General features: G+C 31.6%; 3 protein-coding genes and 1 long non-coding RNA gene across 5 annotated transcripts; 2 read left to right on the top strand and 2 right to left on the bottom strand.

The window, feature by feature from the left end:
• Window positions 1-68: 68 nt before the first annotated feature.
• On the bottom strand, window positions 69-2,497 carry LOC143155041 (uncharacterized). The gene is made up of 3 exons (XR_012994311.1): window positions 2,292-2,497; window positions 1,388-1,681; window positions 69-798 (listed from the first exon to the last, which is right to left on the bottom strand). It is a non-coding gene; the product is annotated as an uncharacterized LOC143155041 (long non-coding RNA).
• Window positions 2,498-5,051: 2,554 nt separating this feature from the next.
• Rpii18 (RNA polymerase II subunit RpII18) lies at window positions 5,052-6,245 on the top strand. Its single transcript, XM_076327272.1, has 3 exons — window positions 5,052-5,236; window positions 5,508-5,660; window positions 5,853-6,245. Exons 1-3 carry the CDS (start codon window positions 5,208-5,210, stop codon window positions 6,061-6,063), a joined length of 393 nt encoding a protein of 130 aa, XP_076183387.1. The 5' UTR covers window positions 5,052-5,207; the 3' UTR covers window positions 6,064-6,245.
• A 758-nt stretch (window positions 6,246-7,003) lies between these two features.
• LOC143155330 (bridging integrator 3) lies at window positions 7,004-9,654 on the top strand. The gene is made up of 4 exons (XM_076327943.1): window positions 7,004-7,400; window positions 7,488-7,595; window positions 7,702-7,876; window positions 7,940-9,654. The coding sequence occupies exons 1-4, from the start codon at window positions 7,393-7,395 to the stop codon at window positions 8,447-8,449; spliced, it is 801 nt and encodes a 266-aa protein (XP_076184058.1). The 5' UTR covers window positions 7,004-7,392; the 3' UTR covers window positions 8,450-9,654.
• LOC143155328 (activating signal cointegrator 1 complex subunit 2) lies at window positions 8,447-12,801 on the bottom strand. Of its 2 annotated transcripts, XM_076327940.1 has the most exons (15): window positions 12,782-12,801; window positions 12,006-12,216; window positions 11,826-11,903; window positions 11,484-11,644; window positions 10,952-11,336; window positions 10,659-10,879; window positions 10,398-10,583; window positions 10,169-10,324; window positions 9,988-10,081; window positions 9,771-9,923; window positions 9,570-9,701; window positions 9,359-9,483; window positions 9,086-9,209; window positions 8,829-9,006; window positions 8,447-8,710 (listed from the first exon to the last, which is right to left on the bottom strand). In XM_076327940.1, exons 2-15 carry the CDS (start codon window positions 12,045-12,047, stop codon window positions 8,583-8,585), a joined length of 2,163 nt encoding a protein of 720 aa, XP_076184055.1. In that variant the 5' UTR covers window positions 12,048-12,216; window positions 12,782-12,801; the 3' UTR covers window positions 8,447-8,582. The 2 variants fall into 2 exon arrangements, with proteins under 2 accessions (XP_076184055.1, XP_076184054.1); XM_076327939.1 differs by lacking the exon at window positions 12,782-12,801 and having other exon boundaries at window positions 12,006-12,503.
• Between the last annotated feature and the right edge of the window lie 100 nt (window positions 12,802-12,901).

Raw genomic sequence — 12,901 nt, 5'->3', positions numbered from 1 at the left:
CAGTACAATAAGTACACTCGTTACTTCTTTCACTCCTTAGACATTGGATTTTGCTTTATTTTTCTGGCCACACTGATTGCACTCGTTGCTCGCGAAAAGATGTATCGCTCGAATATCTACAAAGTATCGCATAATTTGTAACAGTCGATAACGATCGGTCTATTTACGGACAAAGTCGAAATTTTGCAATTAAGTTAACCACCCCGTGTAAAAACGCAGGCTGAGATATTATCGGTATTTACCGACGTAATCCGATACAAATTTTTAACCTCGATTGTATCTCGACGAAGATAGCGAGCAACGAACACTCTAAGGGGATCGTGTTGTACGAACGTTAATTATCGCGAGCTTCGTATTTTTTTTTCGATTTCGAATTTATTTAATACTCGAACGAGATAGAACGAGATCGATCGAATCAACGGTGGACTTCAATATTAATTTTTCGACCGTGATATGTAGAACGGGCCGGTCCAGCGAAGAATTTTATATAAATTCGAGACCAATTGAAGCGAGTTGCGAAAGTAAATAATACAAATCAAGCTCAACGAGGTATAAATTGGACGTATTCTCTTCGTGCTGTTGCTCGCATCGCGCCACTTTCTCGGTCGTTTATCTTTATTCCTCGTCCATTTCTCTTAAAATGCACGCTACACCCGTCAGAAACGTTTAACTCGCGATTAAATCGCACTGCTTTCCAGGCTACTTTCACCAAATTTTGATACTTCGTTACAAAACAGCAAGTAGCGTGTAGATATCTGTGGACAGCAACTAGCAAATTGAGGGTAGGGATTGTTGGAACTGCAAAGAATTTAAAATACGTGAAACAGTGATGTCCAAGTTTGTAAATTTACCTACAAAATATATTGAAAAGGGGTTGTTAGGGGTTAGAAATTGAGTTCAGAGGACAGAGGATAAGAAGATACGAGACCATAGGACACACGATAGAGGACAGAAGATAAAGAAGAGAAGAGATTAGGTGTTAGGGGATAGTGGACCAGGCTCAGAGACTCGAGGGTAGAGAATGACGAATAGAGAATAATGAAGAATAGGTTCATAGGGAATAGCGGGTAGGTACCAAGGACCAGTGAATAGGGAATGGAGGAGACCCTGAATAAAAAGGATAAAGGGCAGATATTAGGGAACATCGAGCAGCGAATAACAGCTGAGTGGTAACGCGTGCTGAGAAATAAGGGATATGGAGTGGCACATAGCGCAGAGATCGAGAGATGCCGAATAGCGTGTAACGGATAGAGAATAGAGGGATCGAATCTAGAATAGAGAATTTCTCGATCGTGCATAGACAGTGTAGCTTTCATTTCTGTTTGTTTCTTGTCGATAGCGGAGCACGCTGACGATGCGGAGGAAGATCGACACGCCGAACACTGACCTCCCTCTACTACTTCGGTGTGTCCTTGGCCTTGAAACGAGAACGTGTTTCGGGAGATGAAATCCAACCGCACAGGTGGACGATAATTGCTTGGCCGTCATAGAGAGAACGAAAGCCTTGCCTTTACTTTCGCTCCGTTACGGAATCGGAGCGGAGAAGAGTCCACGAAGAGAGAAACAGGGTACGGTTAACCATCCTTGCTCCTTTCCTGTGTTCCCATGTGTACCCTCGCTGTAAAAATAGTCGCCAACCGAACAGAACGGCCCCGAAATCGGGCGAGGAGATACGTATAACCTGGAGAATGTTTGGAAGTTGATTATTCGAGGGTGTTTCGAAGAAAGTTCAAAAGAAAAATGAACGCCGACTCGGTGAGACACTCAGAGGAAAGGTAGTAGTAGGCGAGTATACTTCGGGGCTCGACGTACCTGTGGGAAGAGATTGTTTTTCAAGTGGTGAACTTTGGAACCCATTACACGGAAAGCAAATTTTAATACCGGAAACTCGTATACGGTTTTAAAGCCTCTAACGAAGAAAGCAATCCTTCCAAAGGTTACTCAACGGATCGTTAGTATCTATGGAGCCAATAGGAGAGTTTTTGGGGAGGAAAGGTGAGAAGATTTCGGAATTCGATGCGTAACGAAATTTTGTTCGATGAATAGAACTTGGACAAACTACGGTGGTCGTTGAAAAAGATGCGTTGGAAGTTTTTGTAGCCTTTAACAATAGTAGATATTTTAAAGAAATCTGACACACCAACGATGACGTAAGAAATACTTTCCTCTCGATCTCTGGTTATAGACTGTGTTCAGATACTTAATTTAGTCTCTTAAATATTCAATGATACTTGGACAAAATCCTCGTGGAATAATTATATGAATGTATCCACCGATTACTTTCTTCTTACCTTTTTTAACGAAGAACAAAGCGGAAATGGTAACGGTACACCTGTGCCCTTGGCATTTTTGCGCGCACTATGGCTCGATCTAAGTATACGTGTACGTAATCAAATCGTATTTTGAAATATTAAGTGCAGATGCGACGATTGTAATCTGCGTCGTGTGTTTTGCATTCGTTGTCAAATGACTGTTAGAATTTGATCGGTAGCATTGCACTTCCTATTTTGCAATTAACACCATCCCGAGGTTGTCGATAGCGTTACGTAAGTTACAACGCAATATTATTCGATACGGACAAAAGTTTTGATGAATTCTCAATAGATGTCTGTATCGGTACCCCCTTCATTTAAGACGATAAACAATGTAATCCAGTTTTTTTCCCGTATAGTATCGTAATATTGTAAATGATTATTTACGATCAAATTTATATATATATTGAATCGAAAGTTCTATTGAGAATTGGTATCGAGGATGGACAGTGATAGATATTATTTACGTCTTATAACGAGTTATAAGAGTTTCGTTATAAGAGGAAGGAACGTTAAAAATATTGTAAAAAATATTTGCAATGCATTTGACAAGTCTATTGTATCGATTCCTATCTTTAAAAAATGATTTTCTACTTTCAAACGTGGTAACGTTTACTTGTATTGTAGACACATTTTTTCTTCTATTGTAAAGTATTACGCGCTTCTTGCTTCAAAGATTACCACAAACACATTGTCGAAACCGTTAATGAACAATAAATGACTTGTTACTTATTAGAGATACGTCGCTATTAATAGGAACGTAGAATAACAATGGAGGTCTATAAACGAAAAAAAGAGAAGGATAGAGAATCTAGTTACTAACTTCGGTTATCAGTTCGTATTTGATCTGGTTTGATGATAACAGGAACATAAAATGAAGGTGGAGGTCTTTGATCAAAGTTAAAGAGGGAGCGAAACAATGTGCAAGAGGCTTTGCTTATATGCTCCTGTTAGGTATGCATTGCCGCTAACAGTAACATAAAATGATAGTATTTCTAGACAAGGACTGCAAGCGATTGAGCCAAAAAAGATATACATATATAAATTGCCGCAATTAAGTTATGTACTTTTATTATTCCTAATTCAGAACTATCATTTATTTGTTTAGAGGTTCAACGTACACGCCGAGAGCTTTCCTACCATCGTTTATTCTTCTTACCTCACAAAGCTTAAGAGAAAATCAGTGAACGAGGAACGATACAAGACAGACGAAACATTTGACACTTTGTTTTGCTCTATCGTATCTTCTTTGGGTTATATAGTACGCGACGGTTCCGAGCCACGAGGTGTCACGAATAAATATAATATATATTGAATAAGATATTTTTAAGATAATGAAATTACTTTAAATAATTAAAAGAACACTGCTAGAATTTAAAAGTATGCGTTTTAATTCGCATTTGCTATTACTTTTATCGCAAATGCAGTGAAGGGTACCCAAATAGTTTGATCTTACATGTTACAAATTGAAACCTAAACAAAGAAAAGGATGAACACATTTAAAAAATTTCTATCGTTTAAAAAATGTAATTGTTTTAAATGAAAAGTTTTAATGAAAAATTTTTAATTATATCATATTTATGTAATAAACTTTCTATTACTTTTTAATTACTCCAGGTTTGAAATAATAATATCCATCTAATAAAAATAAGCAATTTTATATTACTGACACTGCTTTTGTTTCTTAGATTACTTACTGCTCAAAACAGCTGACCTCAATAGAATCTGGAAAGTGTAACAATTATTTATAGTAAAGCTCTTGTATGCATACAATTGATAGACATTTTAAGAATTTCAACTTTGCGAACAAATATTTAAAATATATGTAAATAAAATCTCTTTACAATACGGCTATTAATGATTTTTATAATGCATTTCTTTGCAATGTATCTTGTATGTAACTGCATGTTTTGACAAGCATGCACTGGAATCAATGGCTCCTCTGACATGCTAAAAAATCTATTATTGGAAGAAATACACTGCGGAAATACCTTTATGGGAATATTACATTAGGCAGTCAATATTAATTGTGGAAGTTAAATAACTTTCTATCTAACCGAGCCTACCATATTAAAAGGATAAAATGTAGCATAGTATCGGTGTTGTTTATAAGATTCTCTACAGATGCTACTAAAAGGAAAAAGAAACTTTTATTTTTTTTGTTTTTTTTTTAAATAACATATTTTGTAAGTGTCTTAAAAATTCTGATATTATCTGTATTACAATCAATATAATAAGCATCCTCGATATGGACACATTTTATAACTCTTTCTGTAACATCTTATAAGGAATAACAAGGATTTAGTAAATGAGATGGATGAAACTTTAATATTATCTATTGTACCCAGCATCCTTTTTAGGTAATGTTTTCTTTCTGTTATGAGGTGGAGAAATTCTGTGAACTGTGTGTGTTTCAAACTACACATACCCCTTAATATAACACTTTCTAAGTATCATACATTCTGCAAAATAAACAAATAATGTATAAATAAATAAAGTAATTCTACTGGTACTATAAATATATTACATTATTTCTAATTTATATCACAGAAAAATAATGTAACATTATACTACTTATAATACAACTTTCAAAATATGATTAGAACTATTAATAAAAATTACTTTGTTGAAAATTTTTTGTTTGAATTTTACTGAATTTCACCAATGCTTGAATATTTGAGTACATAGTGATATTGATCCGTTCTAGATGTGCGATGTCTATTAACGTTCTCTACCAACATCGGGCAAACTAAAATATAACTCTTACTCATCTACGACCATACTATGTTTGTTACTATTTGTTACCGCTTGTTTAACATCGTGGGATTATTAAAGATTACGATAAACTGAAAAAGGAATACATTATATCAATAAAGTTTATTCAATTGTTGGAAAATGGCAGACGATGATTTTGATGGAGACGAGTGAGTAATTTTTGTGATTAATCGTAAATATTAATTAAAATTTGTTTTCGTCGTAACGTCGTAAAGTCTGATCGTAGAATCGTTATATTTATATATAAATCATACCGATTGTTTCAATTTTTATACTTTTATAACCAAATTAAACATAACCTATCACTGTTATATTGTCAAATAATTTTAACAATTTATAATTAAAAGTATTATAAATGCTAAATAAATAGAGTATTGCATATTATAAGTGAATTATATCATTGAAATTTATCATTTAAAGGGTCGCAGATGATTTTGATGATGTTGACGACGATGATAATATAGAATTGGAACCTCAAGAAGAAGATGGAGAAAACATAGAATTACTAGCAGCTGGTGAAGCTACTGGTGGTGTGCAAAGATCAAAAAGGATTACAACAAGATATATGACAAAGCAAGTAACTTTGAAGTTCTAACAACAATATATCCAAGATAATAATATTGACATTATTGAAGAGTATAATTGTTTTGTGTGGATAAAATTAATTTGATAACCATTCTATTTAAATATTTTATATTAATAAAAGCTTTACATTAAATAACATATGAACATACAGAATATTACATTTTAATTATATATTTACAGGTATGAGAGAGCAAGGGTTTTAGGGACAAGGGCATTGCAAATAGCCATGTGTGCTCCTGTAATGGTAGAATTAGAGGGTGAAACCGATCCATTGCAAATTGCTATGAAAGAATTAAAGCAAAGAAAAATTCCGATTGTAATCAGACGTTATTTACCTGATAACAGTTACGAAGATTGGGGTATAGATGAATTAATCATAATAGACCATTAATACTTAGGTGGATATTGTATATGTAAATGAACTTTCTAAGATAGTGTAAGAAGTATTGGAATTTATTATATCAATAATGTTTCAATTCCTATACATTAAGTATTTGTACAAAAAGAATAAATAATAAACATTGAATTTATGTAACTCATTTTAATAAAGTATACAAAATTAGACTAACTGTAGTAAGTATGTTCAGATTACTAAGGAAAGCACTGAATTTATTAGTTCCTATACTTAATCTACTTTTGTAAAGTAGTAGGACATTATATGTCCTTGTTACTATGCTTAAAATATTAGGTGTAATAACTTAATAATTTTAGATGTATAAGTAATTAAAAATACATATCTTGTACCATGAATATCGATCTTTGTTACTTTCTAATGCATTTAGAGAAATAGGAATAAATTTTTGATCATAAAAGGATGGATTTTTTGGAATTTTTTATTACGAAGGAATCTATGATTATGATTTTTCATTGTGCACACTGTTGCAGTTGTAAATAAATTCTATTTAAAAAAAAAATAGTTATGGATAAATAAAATTCAAATATCCACAACCATCAACATATTAACTGCTTCTATCATCTATACCACAGTTACTTTAATGAAAGAAAATTACAAAGATTGATATTTATACTATACATTGCAGTACATAGTACATAAGTAATTTTAATTATTTATATCTTAAAAATTATACAGTAACTGGAAAATTTAATCTACCACCTTATAAAAGCAGATTAAAATTAAAAACAAATAAATTTGATCCTTCCCTCATAAATCTTGGAGCTTAGGCACTTTCTTCCACTCTGCCCATTTACCATAGTACCACACACTGCAACAAATGTCTCCTATGAAAATTGGTGCATCGTCTTTTACTTTATGAACAAAAACGGGAACATGAGACTTCATTGATTTCTTTATTTATTGGCAATGACACGTGGAAGGGAAATCAGTCGTGTAAAGAAGTCCTGTGGACATGGAGAATTGGGAATTTGATCTAAGTAATTGGAAGCAGTTGGAAGATTCATGAATACAACTGATAAAAAAAGTTACTAAAGATTAGAAAATATTACGTCAAGTTTAAATGTTTTAAACGACTGTGTGTCGAAATTTGCAGAACGTTTATATATGCGATTGGAAAAAAACATAAAAAGGAATATATTAACTGCGGAATCTGTAAGTCGCTTTACCATAAACTGTCTCTACTTAATTGCAAATAATAGTTACGTAATGATCAACAAATTAATTAACGATCGCAACAAGTTTTTTATATAAATTGACTCCAATCATAAAAACATAATATGAAAATATCTGAAATTAGTATCTAATATGACGTGGTGAGTAAATTACATTGTTTATAAGTACTAATTAATTTGAAGAGGTTAACACGATAATTTTTATAAAAATCATTGTAATACACACAGGAAGCCCTTAAAAAGAAATTACTTAACACAGAGACCCACACCAGCATCACCTCTATTGTCTCATGCAGAGGACAGAGAGCTGGATGTCGCAGTTCAGAGACTTATTTAGTATGTATTTTACACATATTATTTGTCATTTGTTTTCTATAATTTATAAATGACTTTTCAAAGTATCAATAAACCTTCTATATTTGAAACATTGTTCTGTTTTAAGTGTTGAGGATACAATTAGGAAACTGACAAAAGAAATGAAAAAGTACATAGAAGCTGTGGTAAACTTAGATCGTGTAGACCAAAGACTAACTCTAAATTTAACCACTTGTGGTTTAGCACATCTCAATGATGAATTTCGAAAAATAGTGGAAGATTATCATTCTGTTACCACTCAGGTACATTTATAAACTACTATATTGCAATATTCAATAAAATAAAAATTGTTATGGTTTTGATAGGTTGGAAAAACAGTACAAGAAATGGCAGCTCTTTGCCAGAAAACTTTTATAGAACCTTTAAAAAAATTACGAGAAGAGTTTGCCTTAATAGCTGCAGCATTAACAAAACGCGAAGATTTACTAATTGCTTGGAGATATTGTTATAACCGTGTCAAAAAATTACAAGAAAAAAAGGACAGAACGGCTAGTCATATTGCAAAACTAGAAAGAGAACGCAGAGTAGAAGAAGCAGCTGCAAAGGACTTGAAGACTGTACATGCTCAATTACTCATTGAATTACCCACATTTTTAGACAAGAGATTAGAATATATAAAGCCTAGCATACATGCTTTGATTATGGTGCAGTTAGATTACTATGGAAGCACAACTAAATTATTCACACATTTAATGCCAGTTTCAAATGCTTTGGGATCACCGTCTAGCGCCATGGTACCTGAAGATGAATATCAACAAATGGTAGGTAATGAAATGAACCGAATAAGAGCTCTTACCATTGTCAAAGATCACTGAAAATCAGTAGCACTTCTATAATGAACGTTTTGATGAAAATACAAAGGAACCGAATACTGCGGAGTTATCATAGGTACGAATGTATTTATCACATGGCAGTATTTACATTAATATTGTAAAGGTATAGGTAAATTTAAGATGGAATCATTCCTTGACTTCGTTTCCACTGAGCACCTGAACGAGCATTGTGATTAGTACGTGTTCTCTTTTGCTGTCTGTTATGTGAGGTATCTTTCTCTTGTCCTTGACCCTTGGATTTACCTATGCATAAGAAAACACGCAAAAAAATGTTCTCTATGTTCCTCTCGTGAATTACAGAAATGGTGGTATAATAATAGGACTGACAAATGTTTTAATAAATATAACTTGTGCAATTTACCAGTCATATTGGTTGAACATTTTCCGCCTCGATTAGCTTGCCTTCGTTGTTCAGCTTTAGCCCGTAATTCAGCCGGGTTCCGTATAAAATGATCTTTACCATTTTGGTCGGCCTCTACATCTTCGGCTTCTGATTCCGATTCATCAGCAGTTTCAATTTTTTGCTTTTCACGAAGTACCTAAAATAATATAAATTGTCTATGCAATTGTTATGTATTTGAATGTGCCGATATCATTAAACTAAATGAGAATACGCACTCTTGGTATACCAAAGGGTCTTCCATCTATTTCAATAGAATCAAGTTGAGTAGTGCCACGTATATTTATATCATCGTATGTATCATCATGCTCATCATCGTAATCATCTGTTATAAGGCTGTAACTGCAACAAGTGTTAAGTTAAATGCTGTAGAATAATGCAATATTATAAATGTTACTGAATATGACGGTTATTTGCAAATAAATATTATTTTATATATTATGAAAATATATATATGTAGAAGTGAATTATTTCATTTCCTAAGAACTTACTTTCTTGTTATATAATCTTTGGGCACTTCGATGATTTCACGAGTCATAACGTGAACCTCATCGTCGTCATCACTAAACATGTTTAATTCTTCAATGCCAAGAGCTAGATCTTCATTGATCGGCATCTACAAGAATAATACATATAAGTATTTATGTTGCCTATTAAGAAATTGTTAATTACATTAATACTACAAAAACAATGTTTTTATACCGTGCAATCTGGTAATGTATCGTCTATTGCCGGTTTTTGGTCTTTCAAATTTTTTAGTCGAGGTGGTAATGTATTCTCCAATACGGCGTTTATCACAGACGCAGTATCGTAATTATAATGTTTCAAACATATCTATTTAAATAAATAATTTTATTAAATATATTTTTTCATGCAATATTTTCATTATGTAAAAACTGTTACCTCAATGAAACTTTCGTCTAGATCATACAAGATGTCTTTAACTTCAGAAATAAGAGAGATCATTTCAAAAGAGTTATCTCCATTCAAAGAACTTATGTTATCATTAACTGCTTCTGACTGATACACAACACCACTAGGTCCAGCTACAGCATCCTAAAAAAATTAATATTGTATAGAAATATAAAAATAAAAATGTTTCTTTATCTTTTTTACTTACAGCTATATTATTTGAGAGAGCAGTATATGGTGCACTGGGTTTTTCAACATTTGCACTGATTGATTTCAATATGTAATTACATTTTATCGTATCACTGAATATGCATTAAGTATTAAAGAGTTGATAGTATTTTAATTTTTGAATTGTAATGACTTCAGTCATATTATGTTAAAAAGGATACACTTCAGGACAAATATTTGACAATATTTTCAGATCCGACTTAACTGGATAAAATTGATCGTAATCTGTAATAAATTCTTTCTCAGAAATGGCACTGGTTAAAAATGTAAGATATTCTTCCACACATTCTTTTATCTCAGCTTCTGTCGTTTGACTTCTAAACACAATTTCATAATAATATTTTTATCACAGTAAATGATAAACTTATATTACTCAAATATATAACTTACAAATTTTCTTGAATATTTCGAACTGGTTCATATATTATAATGCGGAAAAGGTGTAACATTTCAATTCTTGTCACATCCAATCGATACTTTAATTCCGTATATTTTAGTAAGTTTGCTTCATTATACCCTAACTTATCTAATTTGTTATACATCTCAGGTATTGTGCCCTCATATATGGAAACAATTCTAATTAATGATAAACAAGAAAAGAAATTACCAAAAATAGTTGATACAAATTATATTATGAATTTATATACTTACTTATTCATAAAATCCTCCCTATGAAATGTACTCACTGCAGGAGGGTAATTTTTTAGAAACACATTAATTGTTGATGATATATCTAACACATACAATATCATATCCTCTAAATTAAATAATGTAAGTTCTATAGAACCAGTATTTTGTTTCGTTAGCGAAACTGCTTCGTTAGGATTATGAATAAAATAACCATTGAATTTCCTTTCAACATTTTCAAGGGCCTATACTAACAATACTCATATTCAGTTATATTTTTTGAGACAACATTTACTTTTTATGCATTGATACATCACCTCTATAAGACAAGGAACAGCTTTTTGAAGATCATTATTGTACCGTGGTTCTAATATAAATAAACAGTTTAAAATTTTCTCCATTATTTTTTCATTTTCCCTGCCATAAAGTTGACAAAGATCAAAGATAATTGGTATCGTAAATATATAATTTTCATATAGCAAGTTGCCAAGAAATGGACGGCTTATGTATTCTCCAGGGCTTTCTTTGTTTGTGATAAGACGTGCAAAAATCACAAGTACATAGCGACGAAGAGTTTCGAGAAGTTCCAACATATCTGGACAGTTTGGAAAACTTTCTAAAGCATAAAATGGTGGTGCTTCTTGTAGAAAAGATACCAATGCATTTACTATTGAGGTATTGAATACAATATTCGACCAGAATCTAAATAAACAATGTATACAGACATATAATATACAAATGTCATATAATGAAGATATATATTCAAGTAGTAATATTTTTACTGTTGCTTTATGTTGCAATAGGAATATCAATACATATTCTTAATGCTAAATTATCTTTTACACGTACCTGTAATATGGAAGACTAAGTAACCATTTTATATCATCTATCATGTATTTGACAACTGTCATCCAATGCTCTTTTGCCCCCATAATTTCAGAACCATCTTCATTGTACAACTTAGGGGCTTCATAATTCAAAAAATAATGATCATCCACCCACCTTTTATTCTAAAAGAAATTGGCAAAGGGGCACATTCATAGTTTAGATAGTCATGAATTTTGTAAAAATGAAACCTTATATAAATTTATTGCAGAGCATTGTTAAATAATAAAAAAACAATTGAAAATTGTTATCAAAGATTGAACAAAATCATGCAGTGCTAATTGACATTTTTATAAATAAACATACCAAAGCATCAATACTCTCAATAACACCATCAATTTTGACATTTAGTTTTACTTTTTCCAGGGGCAGAAGGTCAGGATTCTATTAAACAAATGAAAATGTAACGCGTTTTAATTATTATAACTTCTCGTAATTAGCAATTGTTATATTGAAGAAAGTTGTGAATAATTAAAAGTATGTTACCTCGAATGGCTCCATGTTCTCACACGATACATTTTCCGTCATAAATAATGCTAAACGACACTAAATAGCTCTAATCGTAAATAAATTAATTGCCGTTAATTCGTGCCGTTTACGGGGAATACCAAACACCAAATGCACTCTCTTTTCTTTCACAACAAATTTTTAGTGTCCTGCGACTGAACGTGTGAACATTAACCTGGACGCGACTAACCTATGTATAAAGATCTGTTAATCGTTACGAAATATATAAAGTTTAAAATAGGTTATCAATTTTAGGATTAAAGTATTATTTATTATGCATCCACTATTGCATTTCGAAAATTAATTCCGATACACGTAACCTATATATGACAGATGGCATGAATCGCTACGAATACTGTGTCCCGTAATTTCGTAGTATATTTTGAGAATGATTTTTGATACATATAACCAATATGTAACAGATATAAATGCAATATTTTGTCTACAGTTTAATATGCAGTGATACGTATTTAATAAATAATAATAGAAGTGACTAAATATGTATGTACTTTTTTAGATATTCTTTTAGACGCAAAAATTTTTAAATCCATTTCTAATTTGAATTGAACTTAACAATGATCTTGTTATATGTAAATATAATCGATTATTAAATTAATTGAATTTAACTCTTCCCTATTTTATGTAAAATGAATTATAACTATTTTAACAAAAGAGAAATCATTTCTCGTTCGGTATCCAATTCTTATTATCCTTAAAATTTATATATAACTATAAAATAAAAATGATATTCTTACGAATAAAATTTTACGTGAAAAATGCAACTTTTCCGCAGTGTGTACAAATGATATAAATTAAACAAATGATACATTAATATGTCTAATATATAATTATTCTATTTCCTTCTTTAAAACATC

Source organism: Ptiloglossa arizonensis, chromosome 2 (assembly GCF_051014685.1).
Source record: "Ptiloglossa arizonensis isolate GNS036 chromosome 2, iyPtiAriz1_principal, whole genome shotgun sequence".
NCBI classification, from domain to species: domain Eukaryota; kingdom Metazoa; phylum Arthropoda; class Insecta; order Hymenoptera; family Colletidae; genus Ptiloglossa; species Ptiloglossa arizonensis.
This window is presented reverse-complemented; position numbering and strand designations above follow the sequence as displayed.

Excerpts from the sequence above, each read along its gene's own strand:
- LOC143155328 (XM_076327940.1), bottom strand. The coding sequence starts at position 12,047 with ATGACGGAAAATGTATCGTGTGAGAACATGGAGCCATTCGAG. Across the intron at positions 11,645-11,825 it reads TTGAGAGTATTGATGCTTTG|AATAAAAGGTGGGTGGATGA; the intron begins GTATGTTTATTT and ends AATTTCTTTTAG. Across the intron at positions 10,325-10,397 it reads CGAAATATTCAAGAAAATTT|AAGTCAAACGACAGAAGCTG; the intron begins GTAAGTTATATA and ends AATTGTGTTTAG.
- LOC143155330 (XM_076327943.1), top strand. Across the intron at positions 7,596-7,701 it reads GCAGTTCAGAGACTTATTTA|TGTTGAGGATACAATTAGGA; the intron begins GTATGTATTTTA and ends TTCTGTTTTAAG. Across the intron at positions 7,877-7,939 it reads ATCATTCTGTTACCACTCAG|GTTGGAAAAACAGTACAAGA; the intron begins GTACATTTATAA and ends TGGTTTTGATAG.
- Rpii18 (XM_076327272.1), top strand. The coding sequence starts at position 5,208 with ATGGCAGACGATGATTTTGATGGAGACGA. Across the intron at positions 5,237-5,507 it reads GATGATTTTGATGGAGACGA|GGTCGCAGATGATTTTGATG; the intron begins GTGAGTAATTTT and ends TATCATTTAAAG. Across the intron at positions 5,661-5,852 it reads ACAACAAGATATATGACAAA|GTATGAGAGAGCAAGGGTTT; the intron begins GCAAGTAACTTT and ends ATATATTTACAG.